Source organism: Balearica regulorum, chromosome Z (genome assembly GCF_011004875.1).
Source record: "Balearica regulorum gibbericeps isolate bBalReg1 chromosome Z, bBalReg1.pri, whole genome shotgun sequence".
Classification (NCBI taxonomy): domain Eukaryota; kingdom Metazoa; phylum Chordata; class Aves; order Gruiformes; family Gruidae; genus Balearica; species Balearica regulorum.
Genome location: NC_046220.1, coordinates 71456868 through 71483455, shown reverse-complemented (window position 1 = coordinate 71483455; position 26588 = coordinate 71456868). Strand labels below are relative to the sequence as shown.

Here is a 26588-nt window from a genome sequence, read left to right as displayed (position 1 = left end):
TGCAAATCCACGTAGTCTTAAGTATCAATAACACACAAAAGTAGGAAACTATCTAAATGGTCCAGAGCCTAAATGCTAAGTAGAAAAAAGTTACTGTAAGTACCCTTCTGAAATGAAAGAAGAATCAACCTTTCAGAGTCCCACTGTTGTAGAGGAGACTGAACATCCATCTTCTGCAAACCAGTGAAGTGCCACAGAACCTGTGGACTTGCAGTCCTAGGAGCCACACAAGTCCAGCTTTAACCTGCCTCTGTTTTGCACCTTGTTGGTTCAGTCTCTGCTTTTGTTACTGCTGAAGCCAGGATCAATAAAAAAGTAGGATCCCACTTCCAAATGAAAGGTGAAGTCTTTAGGCTGAGGTACCTGAAAATGTGTGCTAAAAGGACAATCATACAGCATCTGCCAAAGCAACATTTTTGTCTTGCTGAAATGCTTCTTGCACGAAGACATTCCTTCAATATAAACTCATTTCAATATGATATCTGTTATTGTCAATGATTTTATTCCCCATTAATTAAGAGCAGATACACCCGACATCACACATACTTTCTTTGCTTGTTGTATTTTTCCTCTTTTATGTTTATTTGTATGTTTTGTTTGTGAGAAAATTACAGTATATCTTTATCTTGAGGGTTATTATAGCTAATGATGTACTTACAGAAAGTGAAATAGCTATCTAAGCCATTAAAACAGCTAACTGCAAGATCAGGATATATGTCTGGAGAAATAAAATATTCTTCAGTGTTCCCATATTCTGGGCCAGATTTTAAAGGGCTTAACTCAGTTTTAATCATTTCTTACATAGCCAAATGACCGCTGATGATATTGCACAAATTGGTCATAAAACTTAATAGGAGCATGAGGATTTTGATCAAAAGCAGTAAAATATGTACAGAAGTGATGAAAGAGTAAGAATTACACTATCAAAGAGCTTCATAGTTACTAAACATGAAAAGTCTGAAAGACGGGCTCTGGCTTAGCTAAATTGGCTCTGGGGTTGTGACTTCTGAGCAGTGGACATAAGCATCCCTCACATGGATGGAATAATGTGACCCACAGTCCAGGCATCTTCTGAAGGGAAGCTGACCATGCCAACAGAGTGCAGGGTTTAATAGTCACCATATAGTGATTCTGTGACATGAAGCATGTGGTTTTCAGAGGACTGTGCTCAAAATAGATAGAGAAGCTGCGATGTGGTGTATGAAGGATTTTCAGATAGGGGAGCTGCTTTTCCATGAGGGCTTCATCCAGGCTCCACTAGGACAAAGTAATGGAAATTTTCCCAGCAGTGGCATTTTCTTGGTGTTACTGGAATGAATCAGCTCTGGAAAGTGAAAAAAGTCAAAAAAAAAAAAAAAAGAGGGCACGGCAGGGTGAGGAAGGGGAAAGCGAAGTGCTCTTACTTCTGTAAGAGCATCCCCAGAAAACAGCCAGCTATTGATGTGTCATTGAAACTAGGGCCTGGGCACAATATTAGGAAGTCTTTCACAGGCAGGACCACGCCAGAATTGGCCAAAACTTGCGTTCAGATCCATAAGCTGATTTTCAATGTAAGAACTGATACAAAAAAATCAGCACAACTGCAGAAGTGAAGACTGGAGAGTCATCATCAAAATTAAACCTTGGCAACGTGAGATTAATTCTGGATCAGCTCTTCCTGCTGAAGCTGGGGACTCAGCTCTGCTCTAGTGTGTTTGACACAAGGACTGGCCTGGGATCTCTGAAAAATCTTGTTCAGGGGAAAGAAACTGTCAGAGAGAAGATAAGGAAAAGATGATTGTTCTTCCAGTAAGCGCTCTTCAAAATTTTGTGCCAGCCCCAGACAGTACATCCAAGCCTTGATTTATATGTCTTAAAAAGACTGAGCAGCTCCCAAAGCAGGCTATGTCCCTGGAGAGGACTAGATGGGTTAAGATTAAAATTCCTCAGCAATATTCAGCCTTTTCAGGGAAAGAAAAACAGAATAGCAAGGCAGAGTGAGAAGAGATGTACAGTAGCAGACAGACTGACTGACTCCTTTGGCTGCTGAATTGAGTGGAAGTGCATTTTCCTTGATAATTGCTGGATATCTGATTATTTCATCTAACATGAAGGTAAGACACTTGCTTACTTAATTCATACTGATGAAGTGAATATGGGAAGTGTAATGAAATATTAATTTATATGGAGAAATACTTAGCTGAAAATGTACTTGGGCAGTATTGCAAGAAAGCAGAAAATAAAAAACAACAGCTTGTACAACAAAGCTGAGGAAAATCAGTGTGACTATTTCTTAAGCTGGCTAGTGTAAAGATTGCAGAAAGTTAGAACAGCTGCATGAGCTAGTGGAAAACGCAGAAAAGAAAATAAGTTTGCTTTTGCTTGTCTTTTTTTCAGGTGCTGGGGATTTTTCTGTTGTTGGAAGTTTCAGGCTTCTTTCCCATTTTTTCCAGGTGAATATTTCTTTAGTAAATTGCATGCTGAAGACTAAGCATGTACAATTTAACAGACAACTTCTGGTGCGTGACGTAGGGCTGGGCTTAAAGGGGTCTTCAGATATATTTCGCAGTGGTGGTATGAGCCACAGCGACGCACACCTGCGAAACACAGCACAGCTTCCCCCAAGGCAGCCCCGATCCTGGGGGCAGGTTGCACCCTCTGTGCCTCCCATTGGCAAACTGGCTGTTTGAGAGATGCTGCGGGAAGGTCTGCTGCACGGCACGGCACACGCAGCCCCTGCCAGCTCCCTGCCAGGCCCGGACGTGATCTGGCCTCCCCCCGCTCTGCAGTGGAAAGCTGGTCTTTGAAGCCGGTATATGGTTGCACAAAGTCCTTGCTGATCTTCAGGCTAGGTGAACGTGTCTAATTCCTTCTGTTGTTCATGGATCAGAAAGCAGAAACTGATTTTATTCTTACACGTGACAAGCAAATCCCAATGGTTTTAGAGGGAGCTTAATCATGCTCCTGATTTTTATTGAAGGATTGTTTTGCTTTTTAGGAAAGTTTTGCACTAATGCTTATGGATGGAAATCCCTGATAATTTTCCTCTTTTTTTTTTTTTTTTTTTAAATGCAAAAAATACTACTGGAGCAGCCCTTCTCCTCCAGTCCATTGCCGCTGGAATTCTTTTGGCCCTTGGTCCGAGTGTGATGGCTGTACTCACCAACAGGTATAGACAGACACACTTTTTCTGTACTCATGACTTCACAAACATAGGCGTTTTTCCCAGTAATTAAGGAGATGCTATGTCTTTAAAACGCCAAATCAAGTGTCAGATAAAAGCCCCAGCAGAACGAGAAGGATGAATGACAAAGCACTCAGAATGGAAATCCTCCAGCCTGACCCTCTATGTTCCCTTTCAAAATCATGATATTCATGTTGTAAAATAATTTGTGCATTTTTTATTTTAGTGATAGTTCCAAAAAACTCAACTGAACTGTTCAGTAAACTGAGATTTTCCTCCCTTGATGCTTGTTTGTACCAATTCCATTGATTTCGCATTAGTGGAGTCACATCTCAAGGAAAGAAAATTTGGTTGCAAAGTATTATGCTCAATGAAAACAAGCTGGTGATTTTTACGGTGCAACTCTATTGATGCGCAAGACGCTTGCTTTTGATTTTCCTTCTCATTTACTTTGATGTTGCATTAATTAGGGAGGGATTAGTCAAAATTAAAGATGTGCCATGAGACTGTACTTATTCTTTTTAGAAGCAAAAAGTAGCTCACTTGATGTTAGATTTTATCATCTTCCTTAATGACATTGTTTACTTTGAAGAGCTTTAGCAAATTCGTATCAGGCACGATTAGTCCTATTAAAAATGTAAAAGCAAACTGAAATGTGTCAGCAGCTTTCTCTTGGTTTCAGTTACATATTAGAGTTTTGAACAAACGAGCCAAGCCTCGTCATCTAAAGACCTCATAGATAAAATAGCTGTCTTTCTATTAACTTGAGAATTTGTTACCATACTGCAGTAATACCAAGAATGGTTGTTCTCAGAAAAGTAGTGAATGTCTCATTTCCTTACAGCAGAAGAGTGGTAGGATTGTCCTGACACTAGTAAACTATTCCTTCTTTGCGTCTGGGTTTGCTAAGATCTCCCTTGATTTGCATTCAGGTTCGTAGACGGACAGTAGCAGTTTACGGCCAGTATGGGGGAAACCCCTGCTCTGGTGATGCCTCTGAAACAAGACCATGCACCCCCACGAGGGGATGCCCAACAGAGGATGGCTGTGGTGATCGGTTCAGATGTTTCTCAGGTACCATCCAAGATCTTTTTCACCATTTTCCGGTCATAAAGTTAAGAGGATAACCTTGTTAGCTTTGAAATTTACAAAATGGGCAATGGCTTTGCAGAACTTCTGACCTACAGATAAATTTGATTTAGCAGGATGTTTCCTTTTTTTTTCAGAGTTCTACGCATGTTTTTAATTTCATCTGGAGTGTTGCAAAGCTTTGCAGATAATATGCTGTAGCCCTGGCAGCCTCTCTAAGTCATTCTACTTTACTTATTTGCTACAGGTTTTTCATTATGAGAAGGTAATTAAGGAACACTACTTTAGATGTGATTATTCAAAGGTGTTCTAGGCTATATCCAAACATCTTGGAAATCACTTCGGTCCTGGAAACTAATGCTCCCTAAAACAGTGCCAGTATCCAAGCAGCTTCCATTACCTTCACAAAAGAAGCACATTACTTCAGTAGGTAGACATTTATCACAGAGGAGTAAGATAAACATGTTTTGGTGCTACCAGTGAGATAATCACAATTAATCACAAATGATAGGGTCAAAGGATGAAAGCTGAGGAAATAAATCTAAAACTCCATTGTTTTATTAATATGTCATAAACCTTGAATGACTGTGGTTCCCTTAAGTGTACTATACACTATTTCTTCATGACTACATTTACTGTTGTTTCACAAGCCCTCCTGGGCACAGACTGTTCATCATGGGAGTGAACAAGCCAATTAATATGGTAGATAAGTGGGACTTTTGCTTTGATTTGGGGTGATTTATTTTCAAATGCACAAACACTTCTTTCCCCATGCATTTTTGTTCTGATTTAGGTCAGTGCATTAGCAGATCTCTTGTGTGCAATGGAGATCAGGATTGTGAGGAAGATGGTGCAGATGAAGATCGATGTGAAGAGAAGACGACTGTATGTGATATTAATAAAACACCTCCGAATTCAGAACTTACAGGAACAGGGTAATGTTCTGTGTTAGGCTCAGTAGTACTGATGCCAAAAGCATTTACATTTTGGTTGTATTTACAGCCTCTGGCTCTACAGATAAAATTCCTGTGCCTATGGTAAAATGTCCCATATGCAAAATCATTCAGTACAACTGCCTCCAACATGCCAGTAGCTCAGTGCAGCCAGAAAGTACAAGCCCTTTGACATGAAGCATAGAATAAAGCTTTTTATCTTTCATTCCTGCTATTTAAAAACATCTTTTAAGAAATTAAATGAAATGTCAACCAATAACACATAATCATCAGCATAGAAAAAATGAGCCAGCAACGCTCATTCTTTTTGTTCATTGCTGTTGCATTTAGTACTGTGGATCCATATGGAATTCTGTTTATATGTCCCGTCTGCAACCTAGCAAAATAATTATCTTAAGTTTCTTTAGCATAGTTGTATCACTTGGTATGTGATAAAATTCATATAAAATACAAAACCATTTTGGAATGGATGTTCTCTTGTTTCTGTGTTGCATTAATTGCTGGAACAATAAAAGTTAATAAAATCAGTTTTGATAGATATGAATGTCTTAATGTCAAGAGATATTGGTAAGTGTTCATTTTTGTTGACAAATCAAGAGCAACATTTTGTTTTCCATATTGTAAAATGCTGTGCACACTGCAGTTCTGCTGGTGTAGAAGTCTGTCAGTTGATATCCCCTTTTCTTGGGTAAATCAGTTCATGATCTTAATCTGCAGATACAGCATTCAGTTATAATAGCTCTGTAATCTTCACCTCCTGTAAAATAATTTGCTACCTCTCTGTCTTAATGATCTTTCATATTTTCCTTTTCACAGCTTCGATGCCATTACTGGTGAGACTAGGGGAAGAGTCATTCATACAAAAAGCTTTGGAGGACAATGCAGAAAGGTCTTTAGTGGCGATGGGAGAGAATACTACAGGCTGAGTGAAAGTGTTCTTGCTTATACTTTCCAGGTAAGTTTCCATTAAGCACAGCTTTAGAGTCATAATTAAAACTAGGAGGATGATGTAGGGTGTCTTGGCAGGTAAGTTTCCCTAAACGCAGCTGAACAACACCTGTTCCCTCTCTGCAGTTGCTTATTATTTTGAAACACACAAACTGGTGCATGTCTTGCTAAAATGGAAGGAAAAAAATTGTGATCCCTTGGACGTGATTTCTAATTCTCTCACAGTTAGACTGAATGTAAAGCTGGCTCCTTAGCACAGGTAGTGTCCTGAATCACCCTAAGAAATCCTATGTGCACAAGGCTTTGGGGTGCTTTGTGGAGATCTTCCAGAGATATGCTTTGTTTGAAGTCACTGTCTCAGAGATTTGGGTTGTCTCATGTTTATCAAAAGCATGCCGAGCAATCCTTAATGTACTTTACTTCATAACACGGATATTTAATATTCAAATATATAAATATATATATGTAATGCTTTTCCAATAGTGTTCAATATTTTTTTATGAATTCTGAAATGGACTCAGCCTGAAAAACACATCGGATTTTTTTCATCAGGAAGGACTTGCTCTACTCTATGAGTTATCATTTTTAACATCCTTCATGAAGATCTTTGTGAAGTATTCTATCTTTCATCTTCTAGGTTAAAATTCAGAATGATTTCAGTTATGAGTTTTTCAACAGCAGCTGGTCTTATATGAAACACACAGAGAGGTATGAAAAATCAAACAGTGGACACAGTTATTCACACAGTAAAATTCTGCAACAGAGTCAAAAGGTATGTATAAGTTGTCACTGTGGCTTAGTATTTTGCATAAGCATTTTCATAATTTTTTTCATGTGCTTTTATAGTGAGATGCAAATAATTATTTTATCCATATAATTTTGGCACAAAGTACATGGCAGAAAAAATCCCATAAAACTTTTACAAAGAGATCATTGGTTTGATTATCAGTTAAGAGGTGTTGGCTGCTGGTTTTACTTTCTCCATTTTACCTCTTTGTTAGTAATTTATTTATTTACTAGCTGTTTTCCTCCCTATTTGAGGAAGAAAAACATTAGCCTCTTCTCATAATTGATTAATCTTTTCCATTTTCTTCTAATGATTTACCACATTTTTTCCCCCCTATTACCTCTGTCAGTATCTTGGAGCAAAAAATTTGCAATAATTCTGTGATTAAAGTTAGGCTTTTTTATAATACATTTTCCAGTAGTAGAACTCCACTGAGAGAGATCTGTTGCCTTAGACAGCCAGGAGGTCACAGTGCTTATGCCTTTGACTTATTTAAAAAGCAGCATTAAATAAATAATTTGAGAGTAACTCTCAATTATGAAGTATAGCCTCTATCTTATAGCAAATAAAACCAAGTAAGAAATTTATGTATTTTATGACCCCCAAGCTGACAGAGGACAAGCTCATTTTACCACACAAACAATGACGTATGTTGTGACTTAGCATCACAAAGGTGAAAAGTAACTTTGAGAGGCAGAGGTGACAATCATTGTATAGGCATATAGCATTTTATAATTCAGCAGCATCCTCAAATGGCTAGAGCCCCTTACAAAGAAAGGCTCCTCTAGACAAAACAGGGTACAAAGATGACCTCTCCAGTGCTTCTGATTTGCTTTCAAACAAGGCTTCCTAACCTGCTACTGCCAGGCTGATGGTGTTGGAAACCATCATTAGCTTTGAAGAGTGATATTTTCCGTTCTTATTGGTCCTTATGTTAGCTTTCAGAGACATGGGAGAAAATTATACAGCAATTATAAATACACAGCAATTATAAATGAAGGTCCAAAAGATATTTCCTAACTTCAGGATGTTCTTTTTGCATTCACAGAGTTGCTTAGACATATCTAACAGCTCTGTAAAGGTGGTGGTTAGTAGCCGACATAACGTGCATGTCATCTGGCTAGTAGGAACGACCCCAGTAGTGACATGGAGCATGACTGATGCCTTTTCCTTCCCCCAGAGTAAGCAGCTGATGGTTGTTGAGAACAGTGTGGAAGTTGCTCAGTTTATTAACAACCGCCCAGACTTTCTCACTCTTGCGGAGCCCTTCTGGAAGGAACTGGCCAACCTTCCAGTTGTCTACGAGTACAACGCCTACCGAAGACTTATCGAACATTTTGGGACTCATTTCTTACACTCTGGATCTCTAGGAGGACATTACAAAGTTATTTTTTATATGGATACTGACAAAATGAAAGAGGAAGGTAGAGTACTAGAGTATTTGTTACAAGAAACAAAGTGAATAAACAAGAATAAAAATTTCTTTGCATGTTCTCACAGCGAATATCTAAAATCAAATAAGAGACTTCTATTAGTCATTACATTCTCTTCACAGGACAAATAAAGAGGATCAGAAAAAGCACTCAAAACACAACATTTAGTTCTAGATCTGCATCTATGACCTGCAGTGCTCAGGGTAGCAAAGACTTGATGGTTGGTTTGGGACCTCATCAAGCTAAACTTGAATTCTACTGCCAATCTGAATCTCAAAAAATGATAAAGCTTAAAAATTACTTGGAGATGAAGATTCAGTAAAACAGTGTAAAGCAGAATAAATTACAAACAGAGCAAAATCCAGAGTGACACATATGATGGTACTCAGTGGAGAGTAGTGCTGTAGGATTAGGGATTGCTGAGAAAAGAGATGAAAGAAATTATAAACTTTTCCCAGACACACCTCCCATCTCTCAGCCTCCATCCATAGTCTTTAGTAACACGTGGACCTTCCCACAGGATGTGCTAGTTAGTTGCCTTCTAATTTAGGCATAATGCTTCATGATTCTTATCTTTCTAAAACATATCTTAAGTCAATGGGAAACTTGGAAATTAATCCAACACTTACTTTGTGTACAGTACTGTTAACAGATCAATTATCTGCAGGTATGAGCATAACAGACATGTATGAGTGCACCACATCAGGCTGGAATGCATTTATTGTGAAAAAGAAGAAAGTAAAGTGCTCCAAACTGGATGAACTACTACAGACCTCTTCAGGTAAACGTTCAACAGTGACTTGTACCATTGTCATGTCTCCAGCTTTCGTCTCCTCCTAAATAGTTGTCAAAATGAGGAGCAGGTGTTGATAGCTTTGTTGAACCCTATCTTAACACACTGAACCCAGACACTAAGTACCTAGTTTAAAAGCCTCTCCAACATGCATCAAGCATTGCTAATGCTTTCCCAGTAACTAGTACTTTTCTGGACACCCTAAGTCAGGGCTGCCAAGACACCTGCAAAACCAGATACTTCTTATATATTATCCATGTTCGAAATCTTGATCCAGGCACAGGTGGTTGATCTGCACTGATGAGTCCTTTCACTGCTTACTAGTATAGATTTTGTGTGTATTGTTTCTATTTCCATTTGTAAATATAGCAATGCTGGTATTTTCTGTGTTCCCCATCCTGAATTTACAGGAAGAAGTGGTAATAAGATTAAAGGAGACCCCTACATAGAAGGAGGAAGCCCAGGTGCTGTTGCTGGCCTTAGTTATCTTGAGCTGAATAATCCTGCTGGGAACAGTCAGAGATACTCCTTTTGGGCCAGATCAGTGACAGACTATCCCAGAGTAATTAAACAAAAGGTAAGGCTATTTTTCTGAAGCAGAGATGAGCAGATGGGATCACTTCAAAGGGAGAAATGATTAAGCTATAGCTGGTGGTTAATCAGGCTGTAGTCTGCAATCATTTTGTTTTCAGATCACTTAAAAAAAAAAAAAAGAAAGAAATGAAAAATACAGAGGAAGAAAATTCCATGATGCTAACGTGATCAGCTATATCACAAATCTAGGTCCTTTGGCAGGTAAACACCTACAATCTTATAAGCATTCAGTAACTTTAGTAAAGTTCTGCCTAAGAAGAGAGGATCACGCTAGCATTGGAGAAAGCCTGAATTTTAGATAGCCCAAAATGCATATTGGCAGGTTTGTGTGGCTTCCACTTAGCTTGCCAACTTCTGTGTATCCCTTTTATCCCTCTTCCTTCTCTCTGCGTCCGTAAGTCTGTCATAACTGGAGATTCTGGAAGCCAGATATTTCTAAATTGGGCAGGACCATATTCACTACTACCTTGTCAAAGTCCCTTTTGGGAACTGCCCACATACTGAAGAATGGTATGCACCCAAAAGATTTCTGTCAGAAAGTTTTCAATTAAATGTAAAAGCACAGGATATCATAAGATAGGCAATAGAAATGCAAAATGTTTGCGTTTATTGTTACCTTCAATCACTGCTCGGTGCAATACCATAATGGGTTGTTTAAATGTCCAGCTTTTTAGACTGGGAAACCTGGGTGAGAATTTGGATTACTGGAGATCATCTAGTCCAACCCCCCTGCTAGAGCAGGATCACCTAGAGCAGGTTGCACAGGATCATGTCCAGGCGGGTTTTGAATATCTCCAGAGAAGGAGAATCCATAACCTCTCTGGGCAGCCTGTCCTAGTGCTCTGTCATCCTCAAAGTGAAGAAGTTTTTCCTCATGTTCAGATGGAACTTCCTGTGTTGCAGTTTGTGCCCGTTGCCCCTTGTCCTGTCACTGGGCACCACTGGAGAGAGTCTGGCCCCTTCCTCTAGACATCCACCCTTTAGATAGTTATAAGCATTGATCAGATCCCCTCTTGGTCTTGTCTTTTCCAGACTGAACAGCCCCAGCTCTCTCAGCCTTTCCTCATAGGAGAGATGCTCCAGTCCCCTCATCATCCTTGTAGCCCTCCGCTGGACTCTCTCCAGTAGTTCCCTGTCTGTCTTGAACTGGGCAGCCCAGAACTGGACACAATATTCCAGATGTGACCTCACCAGAGCAGAGTAGAGGGGGAGGATAACCTCCCTTGACCTGCTGGCCACACTCTTCTGAATGCCCCCCAGGATACCATTGGTCTTCTTGGCCACGAGGGCACACTGCTGGCTCATGGAGAGCTTGTTGTCCACCAGGACTCCCAGGTTTTTCTCCACAGAGCTGCTTCCCAGCAGGTCAAGCCCTAACCTGTACTGGTGAATGGGATTATTCCTCCCTGGGTGCAGGACCCAACACTTGCCCTTGTTGAATTTCATTAGATTCTTCTCTGCTCAACTCTCCAGCCTGTCCAGATCTTGCTGAATGGCAGCACAGCCTGCTGGTGTGTCAGCCACTCCTCCCAGTTTAGTATCGTCATCATAATCTACCACTAGCTTTAAGGCATGCTGTTAAGCAGAGATGACTTTTCAGAAAAAGGCTAATATTAAATACTACAATAAGATTTTAGCTTGCTAGCTAGGAAATTAGAGCATCTATCAACTCTCATGTGCAGGAGCATACATCACAAATTATTTTACATGACAAAATGTGCTCATAAACCTTTACATCCCAACTATAATTATGTAATATAAATGCTTCTCTACTGTGTATAGCTAACACCATTATATGAGCTGGTAAAGGAAGTGCCCTGCTCCTCAGTCAAAAAGCATTACCTAAAACAAGCCATCGAAGAATATATGGCTGAAAATGATGCCTGCAAATGTCAGCCTTGCCAGAATGGTGGTGAAGCAGCCGTGGAAGGAACTCAGTGCGTGTGTTACTGCAAGCCTTACACCTTTGGAGCAGCTTGTGAGCTGGGAGCTCTCGTGCAAGATCAGTCAGGTCAGCACTCTTGAAACTTGTGAGAGTTTAGAAGGGGCAAAGTGTGCTCTCCTGCTTCCAGGGTCTGTTTGTCCCACTGCAGAACCTGAATGAGTGGCTGATGTGCAGTGGCTCCTTGGGTCAGGTATCTCTGCAGACATACAGCATGGGGTAGCATCATGCTGAACCTGAGTCTTCACTTAACATGTCCAAGCAGCCCTTAACAAAGAATTGTTTTTATTATTCTTGGTAAATGCAGTGGACAATACTAACCACTCAAAATGTAACCTTCTATCAATAAGTATAGATACTAAATGAATATCAATAACTTAAAATTTTGCTCTTTATTTTTTTAATTATTCACATCTGATATCAGAGTCTAAGAGAATATAAAAATAGCTAATTTATAGACTCCATGAAATTATATTTATGTAAAAGATGAGTTTGGGTAAGATAAGATCATGGTGAGGTCACAGTTTAGATCATCAGTAGGTTCGAACAGCACATACTTTTTTTTTTTTTTTTCCTTAAAGGACAACAAACCTCCAAAGTGGTTTAATGTGAAATATTCCCAAATGTTACATAGGTGTGGTTGATGGACACTGGAGCTGCTGGTCTTCCTGGAGTCCTTGCTCAGGGGGAAGGAAATCAAGGAGTAGAACCTGCAACAACCCCTCGCCGCGTGGCGGAGGGAAGGCCTGCATAGGAGAGCAGCGTGAAAGCAGACCATGTGAAGATGAAGAGTTGCAGCATTTTCGGTAAGTAGAAAAGAAACATTTGGAGCATAACTACAGGAAGATCTAAAAATTTATTTCAGAAGGGTGCATAAGCTATTAAATTCAGGGAAAAGGTCACTTACAGCTTTCATATTTAAATTGAAACAGAATGAAATTCAAAAGCTGTGAATCTGTTACAAGGTAAGACTAGAAAACGGGGTAAAAGCAAGTAAACTTGACACCATTCTATTTAACAGTCTTTCAGGTAGCCTGGCAGTTACTGATTTAAGTATAATTGTGATGTAAATTGTGATGAAAATGGGCTTGACTGAGAAGTGTAGAATTTTGAAAGGAAGGGAGACTAAATTCAAACTAAATCATACTTTTGTTTGCTTCATAGCTTGATTGAACCACACTGTTTTGATTTATCCATAACCCCCACAGAATTCTGTTCACCTCCTCCGCTCTTGGAAAATGGATTTGTTCAAGTAAGTTATTTCTAGTACTGTATTTTCTGTCCTATCCCTACCTGTAGTGCCTCTATTACAGTTAATACAGATACTCACTTGCAAATTTGTATTTATTTTGGTAAGCTTAGTATCAGAGCTACTGTATAGCAGCTCTCTCAGCATTTCTACCTGGCTGAAGTTTACATTGCATAAGCCAAGAATTCTTGCTAAAAATAAAAGAAAACCAAAAAAGCCCCACCTCTGAAACCAGAACAAAATCTTCGCTTTTCTGGACCACAGTACCTACAGAGAAAAGTAATCTACTTGTCCTTTACCCTATAAACATATTAAAAATTTTCTGTGCCACATGGATTAAATATTAAAGCACAGGAAACTAGAGAAAAAATAGCACAGAAAGTAAACTGTCCACGGTCATCCAGTAAGTCCATAGCAAAATTACAAACAGATTTTAGGAATCTTTACTCTACACGCTGTAACTCACCATTGCGCTTGTTCCTTGGTGAAACTATGATCTGGCAAGGTACTTGACTGACTGTAACTTGGGCCTGTTTAACAAGGGTGACTAAATTCCTCCCTTGGAAGAATGGATTATTCCTTCTCCATGTTACAAGACTGTCTAGAGTCTTTTTGCTCAATAAATAGATAAAAGGATTATTTCAAAATCTGTTAGTTGCCCCCACACAACTGCAGCCTGAGGCAAGATCCAAAATTTTGTGCTGCCTCTTTTTTTTTTGGTAATCAATAGTTGTCTCCCATATTGATATTTTTGGTTGGCAAACTAAATTTTGTGCAATTTGTGGAGTAGTCTCAATTTTTCAAAAAATTTCTCCTTAGCAAAGAGTGGGATAAGAAATGAGAAAAGACCTGTGTCTTCAGATCCCGCTCTTCTGAGTGAACGTATCACATTAACCTTTAGCAAGCTGATAACATGTCATCCTGAGAATTAGCAAAGCCATATACTCTCCACTGATTCCTCCAGAAGGCTGATCAAAATCTTATGTTCCCTCTCTAATTTTTGCGGTCAGTTTACACACTGGCACGGAGCGCTGTTCCATCACTGACCTACCACTGCCAAACCCCTGTCATAGGCTACCTTCAACTCTAACTCTCCTTTTGTTAAGATAGCCCCAATATTCTGTATTTTACAAACTTAGTTGCAGCATTGTCTCCATTTTGATCACATTTACTGACTACTGATAACCAGAATTGCCCCCAATTTTCTGGACACTCATCAGTGTAGAGTGACATTAATAATTCCCACTGTCCTCAGCTACTGCATCCCAGAATTAAAGGGAGTTCAACTCTGCTGGTGGTTCTTAGATTGTATATCCAAAATTTCGCTTGTTCTTTTTCTTTCAGAATGCTGAAAACTCATACCCTGTTGGGAAAAGCATTGTTTATGCTTGCAGACATGGATATTCTCTTGTTGGTGATTCTGTTGCTAAGTGTGGCAGTAATTTACAGTGGCAAGTTGGAGACAGATATTGCCAGGGTATGTCTAACCGATTCTTGTTTTGAAATAAAACTCCATTCCTGAATTCCAGTGAAACATCTCTGAATGTCTGCTTTCCAACAACAACAGCAGAAAAAGACACCCCTGCATTTCCCAGTTCCCTAGACATAATCAAATCTAAATCAACTTTTATTTTGAATCGAGATATTGTAATACTGAAATAGAAACATGGCTTTAAGGAAGGCTGGAAGTGAGGGACACTAAATTCCAGTGCAGGAGTTACTTCCTGTGGAAACGAACTTTGTTGCTTAATTCAGTCCTGTGGCTATATCCAAGAACCCTGGGGATGAGTCTATGTCTCAGGCAAACTGAGGAAAAGGTCCAGTGGGCAGCACTGGGCAACCATGAAGTTCTCAAATAACCTCCTTGTTATAAGAACACAACTCCGAGGATCACTTTACATCTTGAATGGTCTCCCTACTTCACTTTTTCCTCTAACCATGAGGGTTTCTTTTTTTTTTTTTACCCTGTACATTTTATTTGTGAGTGAACTTTGATTGTGATCAGATAGACTTGAGAATTTTCAGACCTGTAGTTTAACATCATCCTTTCTTCATTCCAACCAGGTCTGACTGCTCAACAAATGCTAGTCCACGCTGTTTAAATGCCATCACTTTTTGTATCAGTACATGGTCTCCCAGGGTTCTCCCATCCTCTACCTACTAGGCTATTAGTCTCCAATATGAACCCTCAACAGAAGCATGGGTCCTAAGAACACAGAAGCCTTCTTCAAGCTAGGGCTGGACCTGCAGGCAGTAGAAGATATTGTCACTCTGTCCTTGATATTGCACAAGTTTGGCTGGTGTGATGAGCTAATATCCTGTGCTTACACAAGTTTATGTTTCTACAGGAAAACCAGCTAATCTTACCGTGCAATTTGTTAAGGAATTTCAGAGAAGATAAAGTATGTGGCTGCTTTCTGCAATCCACTGATTCACTGTGCCTATCTTGAATGCTTTCATCCTTAGAAACCTCTTGTCTCCTGCCCGTCCTGGAAGGGGGTTTACAAGGAGAGCCATGGAAACCTGTGTATGAGATTGGTGAGAGAATAACTCTGTCTTGTCCACATGACATGCACCTAGAAGGGGCGCGTTCCATTTTGTGTGAACCCAGTCTCAAGTGGTCTCCTGACATGAAGACTATCCAGTGCAAGAGACCAGGTAAGCCATGGCAGTCCTCCAAGTGCAATGCAGAAGTTTCTTTCCTGAACAGGCTATGGCTGATGTAGATAAGATATAGACAGCTATAGCTGATACAGTGATAGAGAAGCCATACTTAACATCACCAGCAGGAAGAACAGAAAATGTGAGTGTGTGTTTTCTGTGGGCTGAAGATGCCTTAAGGCATTTCTTGTGAGGTTTCCTTCCGTCTATTTGCTTCCCGCTCCCCTGTTGCCATCAAGTATTGTCACTAACACATATTTTAAGAGATTACCTGGGATGTATGCTGCCACTTCTGCCACCTAAGAACACTTCACTTTCCACCCATGTTGTGTAACACCACCACCATGTGAGCTGCACCTTAGAGATATGTTTTTTCTATCTGGAAGCTGTTCAGTGCACCACAGCCTCTCATGGCAGAGAAGGACAGGGCTAGATGACTCCTTTGCTCATCTGACAGACACACAGCTGATACGGAGTAAATCTCCAGGAACTGGAAGCAGTGGGAAAATGCTGCTTAGAGTTCATGGTAACAGCTGTTTAAGCTCTGAGTTGATATTGGCAGGCACTGGCAGAGAGGGAAATGGGCTAGAGCATACAGCATCTTTAAGTCATCTTATTCAGCTGTGGAAGGCAGACAAGACCCTCTCTTGTGCACTCCTACAATGCTGGTCAGTAACATACAGACATCCAAAGCAGCTTGCTGCTTCAGGCCAGTCACGTCCTCACCTGAGGAACCAGATGTTCAGATAACCCTGGGGAGACCCTTCCTTGGGTCACATCAGCCACTGCTGTAGAAGACTAGGCTTGTCTCCTACATTTCATGTCTGTCCTGTCCTTATCAACCACTGCTGCCTGAGGTTACCTGACCTGCGGGAAGAGGCAGGTGACAGTCAGGCTTAGACCTCAAAAAGCAATGGTCCTGTGAGATTCCCAGTGTAAGCTGTCTGCCGCTGTGTCATATCCACATGCACAGAAAGTGTAAGGATTTCAGAAGGAATAACATAGCCGTACATAAACAGCTCGCTGTTGCTAAAGTACCAGTGCTAAAGTACTGTTGCCAATTACTCCTTAGGCTTAGCCTTACTGACTGATTTTCATCCGGCTTTCTGTTACATCATGTATTCAAATTCCAGTAATAATTAGAAACAGTTTCAAATGCTTCCATCTTTAGAAACAGCTTGTGCCTGCCTGTATGGGAGCATTACATTAGTACAAAAATTGAAAAAAACCCCACAAACCAAACCCCAAAAAGGGACAACAATTAGATCAGAATAACAATTAGAACAACAGTTGAAAAAACAAGGAATATGAGATGAGAAGGGTAAAAAATATACATACACAGACACAGTAGCACACATACATTTGGATGAGAGTATTTAGTCAGCAATAGTGTCAGTAACAGTCAACTATATAACCAACAGCCCCAGGGATGGAGACAATGCAGTGATTTTTGATGGAAATTTCCCCTCTGCAGGAAGACAGAGCTATGCCTACTGTCTGTATTGCAATGCACTGCAACTATTTTATTTTTCTTCTCTGGCAATTTCTACCTGTTTATTTTGCTTGGCAAGTCTTAATCCATAATGGACAGGGGTGTTTGTTTGTTTGTTTTCTCTGAAGGCAACAATGTTCAGGGGTATTAAAGTTTAATATTAAAGTAGAAAACTACAAACACCTAATCTAAAACACAAATCAGGATAAAGCTTTCTCAGAAAGTGTGTCTGTATGGATTTAGGAAAGTCTTGCCATTACTTGCTACAGAAATCTCCAGAGGAATGTTTAGCAAAGACCTGTTTCATTTTCAAGCTTGGAATATAACTGAGCACTCAAAGAACGGTACAATCATGAAAATTAAATAAAAAAAAAATCATTGCTTTTATTTTTAAAGCTAGTGCAGATTGTGGGCTAAGGATGTAACTTCTAGTGTTCGTAACCATCAGTGCATAAAGTTACTCTAGTTCACATTTCTTCATCAGATGTCATAGCCTTAGCTTTTCTAGCTTCAGTAGTGAAGTCAGTAACTCTGAAACCTAATGATAAAACTGTTGCCAGCTATGATTCAGCACTGCTAGCCTTAGCAGAAACAAAAAGCTGCTGCAGAACTGAGATGAATGTTTAAGCTTGAACATAGTACCTGTCTCCTTCCATCTGACTCATGACCCGTGGATAGATTACTGAACAGTAACTTTGCAAAGTATATCATCTTTTTAAAAGTGTTGATTCCTTCCATGCAGTAGGTACTTCTAATGAACATGCAGGCTGTAAAATTCAGTGCCTTTTAAGCTCAGCTGATAGGATAATTTCAGAGTAGACCTTTAACAGTAGTTGTTTTTCTGACCCTTAATAGCACTGTCTGTGTTCTTCTACTTCAGTGCCCAGTGTGAAACCAGAAGTGACAGAGCCTAAATGTCAGCCATGGGAGAAAGTGCATCAGTCGCAATGTGTGTGCAAAATGCCCTATGAGTGTGGGTAAGTTCAGGCTGAATTTGGCAATGACTTTCTCACTTTATTCAAGACCAATTAAATTTCTTAAGTTTTCAGTCCATGACAGATGATAAACCTTTACTCATACAAGAACGAGGCATTGTACTTTGTTTGCTTTATAGCTCAATCAATGTCCTGTTCATCACTTACCTGCCTTGTCAGAGCTGTCAGTGGGTTTTAGCAGTGATGGAATTTGGTTGGATGACAGAAGGTGAAGGGATAATTTCAGCTCCACTTGATCTGTGAAATAGATGGAAAAAGATAAAATGATATTTTGAAGATTTAGAAGATTGAGGAAAAGTTAGAACAGAGGCCCTTGGGATATAAACCATCAAAGCAGTAAGCTAGTGAAATAAAACAGATTTCTTTTCCCTACTGAGAGACTGTAGAGTTATGAAAGGCACAATAATCTAATCTCCCATTTACACAGCAGTTTGCACAGACCAGTCACATCACCCTTCCTGACCTCATGACTTGCAGACCACAGTTTATTGTTTCCTGTTTGATCTAAGCCTTTATTTTGCAATAAGCAGTGCAGGAGAAGTGTAAGGAAATGAGTAACTCTGAGTTCTTTGCTAAACATGGAAGTAACAGAACCAAAACAGAGGAGTAGCAAGAAGACACCTGAGACCATCTGGCATTAATGGCCAGATGTGCTAAAATTGCTCAGCACACAAACATCTGGGCTGGTTTTCATAGACTGGATGAAGTCTCCTATAATGTCGTCACAGTGGATGTGATCTCCGGATATGAAATCTGGCCAGGTTTATGGCACAGCAGGAACTGAGCAGATTGGAAACTCTAGGATAACAGGCTAAACTTTTCCTACCCTTGTGTAGGAGGAGGAAGAAATTTTGACATCATCTCAAGTGATTTCAAGGTAGAAGAACTTCTCAGTGGAGAACTGGCACTTTCCATCAACCACATAATTCAAGAGTGCCCCGCATGGTGACTCTGGTTCTAAGCCAAAATTAGCACACTTTGAACATCTCATAATTAAAATGGGTGAGCTTAGTTCAGGTTTTGTAGATCCACTGGGCACTTCCCTAGGATCTGAGGCCATTGTCTTGCATGCGGAGGTAAGGGTCAGGTTTATAACAACTCTCCTAAGACTCTACTCCTATCCTTAAACACCGTAATATTTTAAATGACCTGATTCTACTCTTTTTGTCTCAATGCTCATTAAAGTGAGGGAACAACCCCTCCTCTAGTTCATGGGTGTGTTGAGGTTAGTTACACAGAAGATAAGGGGAGTCCACAAAGCTAGGGAAGGACTTGGGCAGAGCCAAAATAACCTTGGAAGTTAAATGAATTACATTCATTTATGCATTTATGCTTCAGTTATAATTAGTCTACTACTTGCCTGTTTCTATTTTTTATAATTATGTTCAAACTGGCAGGAAGATAGATAACAGTCATTTCTGTTACCTGATGCTATCTTTTCACTCTGTCTTGAAATAACACATCTAATAATAGAAGGATAAATCATCAGCTGTCAAAGCAGACTAATCTGCCAGGCTGTTAAGGCTGTAGGAATAAGGCATGTAAGCAGATCTTGGTCTTTCCTCAGAGATCAGAAGTAACGTGGCTTGCTTTGCCGTGGCAGTGACTTTCAGCAGCAGCTTCTGCTTGGAAGAGACCTGGGAACAAGAGTTCATGTGGTAATTCAGGAACACTGTGGTTTCAGACACATCCTACAGCCTTTCAGTTTCCAAGAGACTAGCAACAGAGACTTTCAGGGACAGCACAGGAACCCCAAAACAGGCTGGTGAGGCTGGTAATTTGTCCTTCATGACATGGTACCTTAGGCTACGTCTTCCCTCGTCAGTTAGAACCAGGGAACAATCCTGGGCACCAGAGCTGTTAAATTGCTAGAGCAGCTCCTGGCAGAGCTTTAGCAAGGGCCAACTCCCAGATAATTCCCAGGCACAGTGCAGGAGCTACTAGGGCCAGGGACCATTCCTAGCAAGCAGGCTGATGCGGTCCTCATCTTTTGAGGGGGAGACTTTAACAGTATGGACACTATTCTGCGTGAATTGTCCCTAGTGCAAGGAAGGGGTCAGAGCACAGTTAGTGTATTAATACAGATGTAACTTCACCCTCCAGTAGCTAAAGACTATCTCCAAAGTGAAACATGAGATTTAATAATTTTTAACTACCATCCCCTCTTTTTTCCCCACATTTATTTGTATAATGTCTATGTCTCTCCTAAGAGTTCTTGGCCTGTGTTATATTAAAACTTATGGTCTTTAATATAAGTTTAAGAAGTTAAAATAGTTTCCAGCATGCTGAATTTTTCACTTTTTAGTTTCACTTAAACTTGCCTGCTTCTCGTTGTGGGTGAAAGGGAGAGAAGGTATCTATCCACTGACTTACATTTCTCACAATCTGTGCCTCAGTAAAAGTTTGTTCTTACCCAATACCTTCTTTTTCAGGTAAAAGGTATCGAACTTTTCACATTATTTACATAACAATTTTTCCTTGCGTCTAATGATTTTCATTGCACTGCTGTGATGCTTCCAGCCCCGTAACATCCTTTCTCAGCAACGAGTGCAAATTATTAATTTCTCTTACGAGCACAGATTCTCCATCCTTTTTCTTATGCATCTGAACATGTTGATTTCCACTGGCTTTCTCCCAGCTGACCCAGCCGTAGCAAATACGTGAAGCCCTCTCAAGTCAGCTTGAGGGATTATACTGTAGCTAGAGATTGGCAACATGGACCATGAACTCCCTGGGTTCAACCTTCGGCAGCTGGATAAATCAGCCTCCCTCCCTTCTTTTGGGTGTTGCTAAAATGGTGCAAAGCAGACAGATTAGTGCACTTATGTCTAGCCTTAATATTTTCAGCTAAATTAAGCTGTCTTGTATACAAGTTTTTGACCTTAAGACTCAGATACTGAGATTAATTACTCAGGCAAATAAAGAAGGTCTTTGAACAATTATAAACATAATAAACAATGTAATTATAGATTAGATGCTTTCCCTGGATCACACTTTGTTCATCCAAATTTAAGATGATATTTAAAGATGAAGTTTTTCTTATACCTCTGTCTGTAAAGATAATTTTCACATTAAAAATCAATGCACCACTAACTCATTGGCTGTGCAGCCGGACAAGCAAACAATATAATGCAGACAAATGTACAGACTTCCTTTATCAGCTGCTTGATGCTATGTATCCATTGGGTTGTCCTCTTGTTGTACCTCAGAATACGAGAGTTAATTTCATTCTTTATGTTACCAAAAGAGCATTAAGGAAAATTTAGGCAACAAACTTTACTAGAGATTTAGTGGCTGGTATTTTGACTAAGCACAGCAGTTAAGGGACCCACTGCAGTTGAGGATACTAATTTAAGTAGGAGATGTAATACAAGTAATAATCTTTGAAGACATATTTGGTTGCAGGTAGATACAGCAAAGTTTTCAGGCTCAGCTGATGTCCCAAATTTTAAATATCTTAAAGGTACACTATGTTACAGGTAGTTTAAACTTTCTGTAAAGCATTCTCTTTTAAGAGGCTTCAAAACCAACTCTCAAAGAACCATTCCCAAAGCTTCGAGCAGGTACTTCTACTCAGTGTCTTATTTATAGATCTACCAAAAAGCACTTCCTAATTCTGAGGGGGAAAAAAAAAAAAAGAAAAGAAAAGAAAAATTACCTTAACATTTGGCCAGCAAGGGAACAAAGTTTGGGTCAGGACTTTGTTACCACACCTTCCCTATTCCAAATTCCTCTTCCGTAGCTCACAGGCCACTTTGATAGGTAGTGTTACCTTTCCCTTCAGGTAGCCCTGTGAAGCTCATTAGGGCCATTTGACCATAATTCATCAGCCTCTCCTCCCCACCAAACACCTCTTTAGCTGAGGTTCTAATGAGAACTGACTCGACACTAGAAGTTTCTGTGGGAGCTCAAAAGGAGGAGCTGTGCTGAAAATAAGCCTTTGGAGCCCTATTTCAAAGCTCACCATCCCCTGGGGGCAGGTCTCTGCTCTCTCATACCCTGTGCAACACCCTACCTGTGGCTGTAAAGTGCAGCCAGGAGAGCAAGAGCATGCCCTGCTCCGGAGAGGCATTTGTTTTGTTCACTCCACAGAGGTGCCACTGATTGCATTGAGAACAGGTGGAGAAGTTTGTGGTTTGAGATTAAAATCCAGAAATAACAGAAGGTCGTTTTGCTCTCCTCCTACACTTACAGCGTGAAACACAAATGATAACAACTTCCTGGAACTGTCCCCAAAGCAAACACCAGTTAAGGTTGCCCAAGAATTGTTATTACCACTTTTAAAAGCTAATTTTTGTGGGTGTTAGAACAATATTCAAATTTCAAGAAATAAACAAGCAAATTCCCTGCATAAATAGAGCAGATTTTTAATAAAATTTCTGTGGAGATGTATGTACATTTCCAGAAATATCTTTGGGCTTTGATGCTGGATCATAACATTTTATTTGGTAAAAGCTGAGGCTTTTAAGGACAGCAGAGAAAAGGTCTTTAAGTATATTCTCATCTCTTATAATTAAGAAATACTTATAAAATATTTTAATATATGTGTATAAGAAATGTTTTCTGTGTATGCACTTATATGCATGTATGTGTAATGTATTACAGAATAGCTGAAGTCTGAACTCTTTTCAACTGAAGTCTCAGTCTCACTGCTACTGAGGTCAATGGGAAATATACCCAGTAATATCCCTCTCCTTCAAAGGGAACAGATCCTGGCTCTGCTGAGGTGCAGCATCCTGTGGAAGAGGACGGAGTCTGAATTATTCATGTCTATGTCTTGAGTTCCCTTGCTACACTCTTAGAATGTACCTCAATGAATGGATAAAAAGGAACCGGACCCTGAATATTTTCCATTCCCTCAGATCTTTTTAAGAGGTACCAAGATAAAGCACATTTAAATAGCAAGATCTCTGCTTTTGTTTTCAGTCCTTCCCTGGACACCTGTGCTACAGATCAAAGAACCAAGAGAAATACATCTTTAACTGTTTGCAAGATGCATGCCTTGGAGTGCATGGGCAGGAAATATTCTCTTACTAATGCAGAAAACTGCAAAACACCTCAGGCAACCGAAATATCATGTGGATCATGCCGTTCGTGGGAAAAATGTGATGGTAAGAGATTCTTCATAATTTAAGCAAAATTGTTTATAAGACTAAATTGAAATCTTTATCCCCAGTTTACACATTAGCTGTAGGTCTGTCATGGTATGGTATCTCTAGTCTGTCTCAGAAGCACCAAGCACTGCTAAGCTGGTTCAAACCATCAGTCCAGTGTTTGGTGTCCAAACATGGCCGGAAGCTCCAACCATGGAAAAGAAAACTGCACAGGATATTGTAACAAAATGCACTATCTACAGGGAAAGCTTACTCCTAGTCCCTGTTAAGTGGGTTACCCCATTGGTCCTCTGTAAGTTTTGGGTGACACCCTTGCCCTACTCTCATTTCTCTGTATCCACCTGTTTTAAGTTCCTTAACACAGTAAATGTGGTAGTCCTTACTACCCTCAGGAACACCTAATCCTATCCCGAAATTTGCCGAGCAGTCTCCCCAGCAGTATCTTGTGGCAAGGAATCGAATGCATTATTCTATACCATCTAGGAAAGCCATTTACTTTTGTTTGTACTTCACTGCCTATCCCCAGTTTCTTATATTATGACCAAAGGTGAATGTCTCTTCCCTCAGAGGAAATAGTTCCAGTCTTTTGCAATCTGTCTTAAGTGAAAGTTTTCAGATTTCCTGATCTAATTTCCCTGAGTGTCCTACACTACATTGCATTTAATGGAGGGTTGCCAGAAATGGGAAGATAAAGAAGTAAATTAGGTTTTTAGAAGTGCAACAGAGGCACAGCTATTGTCATATTTTGAAAATAAAAAAGATTACTTGATAGGAGTTCATCTGTTTTGTCTAACAAGGTTGAACAGACAAAAATAAAAATAATAAAAAAAGATAATCAAAACTGGCTGGAGCTTCAGCAGAGACAAACACAGGCAAAAAAAAAAAATAAACATACAACACCAAAAGAAAGACAGAGTTATGAAAAATAAATCTCAGATGGGAGCTTCTTCTTATCCGATTATTTAGCTGTCACTGCTACAACTATGTACATTCATTTGTAGGAGTAGATCCTTTGATCTTAGTGGAACTGCCTGTATGTAAATAAAGATACCATCTGAAAGTGTCTGTATAATCAGTTTGTTACTGTCCAAGTAATTCATATGTTATCTGAACTGTGAAGCAGTAGATACACAAACTGGTTCAAGCAGTACCATTACAGAAGTATTTGAGAGCAGTATCTCAGGCACCTTGAGCAAGCTTTTCCCACAAGTACAACCAGCCTCTCTGAAAAGAGCAAGCCCCAGCACTGCACCACTCATTTCCACTTCTAGGTTTTCCACTGAAAATCAGCTAATGTTACTTCTGGTTAGGAAAAGAATCATAGAATCATAGAATGGTTTGGGTTGGAAGGGACCTGTAAAGGTCATCTAGTCCAACCACCCTGCAGTCAGCACGGACATCTTCAACTATATCAGGCTGCTCAGAGCCCTGTCCAACCTGACCTTGAATGTTTCCAGGGATGGGGCATCTACCACCTGTCTGTGAAACCTGTTCCAGTGTTTCACCACCCTCATCATAAAAAATGTCTTCCGTATCTCTCCTCTGAATCTACTCTCTTTTAGTTTAAAACCATTACCCCTTGTCCTATCACTACAGGCTCCACTCAAAATTCTGTCCCCAGCTTTCTTATAAGCCACTTTTAAGTACTGGAAGGCTGGAATAAGGTCTTCCCAGAGCCTCCTCTTCTCCAGGCTGAACAACCCCAACTCTCTCAGCCTGTCCTTGTAGGAGAGGTGCCCCAGCCCTCTCATTATCTTTGTGACCCTCTTCTGTAGCCATTCCAACAGGTACATGTCTCTCCTGTACTGACCACCCTCCAGAAAATTGCTGTCAATCCTACGGTTTTGCTGGAAACATTTTAGTCTGTTTTTCATTGAGTCAGATGCCATCCTGAGTGTTTCTCCTCTGTGCTTTTGCTTAGCGCAATCCAACAGCTGTGTCTGTGATGAAGATGGGTCGTGCGAGGAGGGAGGCATACAGATCTGCGCTGAAGTGAGTGCCTCTGCTGTCCATCAGACCATGACCGAGTGCGAGGCTGGGCAGCTCAAATGCCGGGGGGAGACTGTCACCCTTGTCAGCATAAGGCCCTGCGACATACAGAACAAATAAGATACACTACGGTTCATTTTGCTTATTGCCATGGGATATGTCAAAATGTGTCAACTCTTGGGCAGGACATACTTTGAACATTGCTCTACCAAATGCAAGCTCTGCTCTGAAGTCCACCGCAGCTGATGAGACTGTGTGCATCAGCTCTGGTCGGCTCTGAATCAGGCCCTTCAGCTCTTTGCTGGCAGAGCTGCACTCATTCCACTGCTCATGACAGGGCTCTTGCTTTGGCCCCAGACTTAGCACTGGCAAATTTACTTCACATTTCCAACAGAATTAAAAAATATTGCTGAAGTGCAATTGCCAAAGTAGCATTTATAGTGATGGATTACAGTGTCTGACATCATTGTAAATATATTTTTCTTAAAGCCACATAAGCATATGTATGCATGGATTAGATTTAGATTAAAAAAAAAAAAAGAATAAGCTTTACAGAGTAAGAGATATGATTCTTCTCTTTTAACAAAGTAGCTTCTTCCTACTGTGCCTTATTCAGTTGAGCAAATAGTATACATACTGCACAGCGTAGAACCTGTTGTTGACCCTGAAACTCTTAAAGGTCAAAACAATGTGCATTAATAGTAAAGCCAGCTTAGAGTAATGAGAAGACTTCTATGCTTGCAGCTTCTCGTACATAGAACCACTTCATGAATAATTGTCATTTTACATTGTCATAACTATCATCATGAGCTACATTTGTAAGCACAGGTAACTCGGTTGCATGTCACATGCATTTATGTTTGTGCCAAGACCAGTTTGCTTACAGACCGTTGCACATAGAGGCCTTCCACCACAGCAGAACTTTCTCAAAGGCAGCTATTAGGGAAAGCGTATCTTCACAGAAATGATACCTTTGGACAATCTCCTAAGACTGTTCCTGAATAAAATAAGTCTCTTTCTTACACTCTTTTCTTACACAGCTAAGCATGCTGTCTAGGTTAGTCAGACAGTGACGTCTTCACTCACATGTGGTGTACCTTGCAAGTCCATTCAGGTACTCATCCTGGCAGTCTGATCCCTTCTGACTATTCTGAGCTGCAAACAAGGACAAAGGGCTGGATAGCAAGGATGTGATCAAGCAAGTGCAGCAGTATCAGCAGAAAGCCTGTATGCTTTTTAAGCAACAGATTTTATTTCTTATGATCAATAAATATCTACCAGATAAAACATCTCTCTCGGTTGTCATATTTGTACCTGTAGCTTCCTCACATAAACCCTACCCTCAGCTGGAAAAGCTTTGCTTTCCGTGGTGCTGCCAATGAGGAT

General features: G+C 40.2%; 2 protein-coding genes across 2 annotated transcripts in view; one reads left to right on the top strand and one right to left on the bottom strand.

The window, feature by feature from the left end:
- RPL37 (ribosomal protein L37) overlaps positions 1-26588 on the bottom strand; it is a 350006-nt gene that overhangs the window by 14153 nt on the left and 309265 nt on the right. The gene's annotated exons all lie outside the window — the stretch shown is intronic.
- C7 (complement C7) lies at positions 1751-26491 on the top strand. The gene is made up of 18 exons (XM_010308755.2): positions 1751-2093; positions 2377-2432; positions 3073-3148; positions 4096-4237; positions 5046-5187; positions 6022-6160; positions 6791-6925; positions 8121-8364; positions 9041-9154; positions 9577-9743; positions 11543-11771; positions 12337-12508; positions 12867-12954; positions 14296-14428; positions 15418-15609; positions 17985-18081; positions 23026-23210; positions 25135-26491. Exons 1-18 carry the CDS (start codon positions 2088-2090, stop codon positions 25320-25322), a joined length of 2505 nt encoding a protein of 834 aa, XP_010307057.2. The 5' UTR covers positions 1751-2087; the 3' UTR covers positions 25323-26491.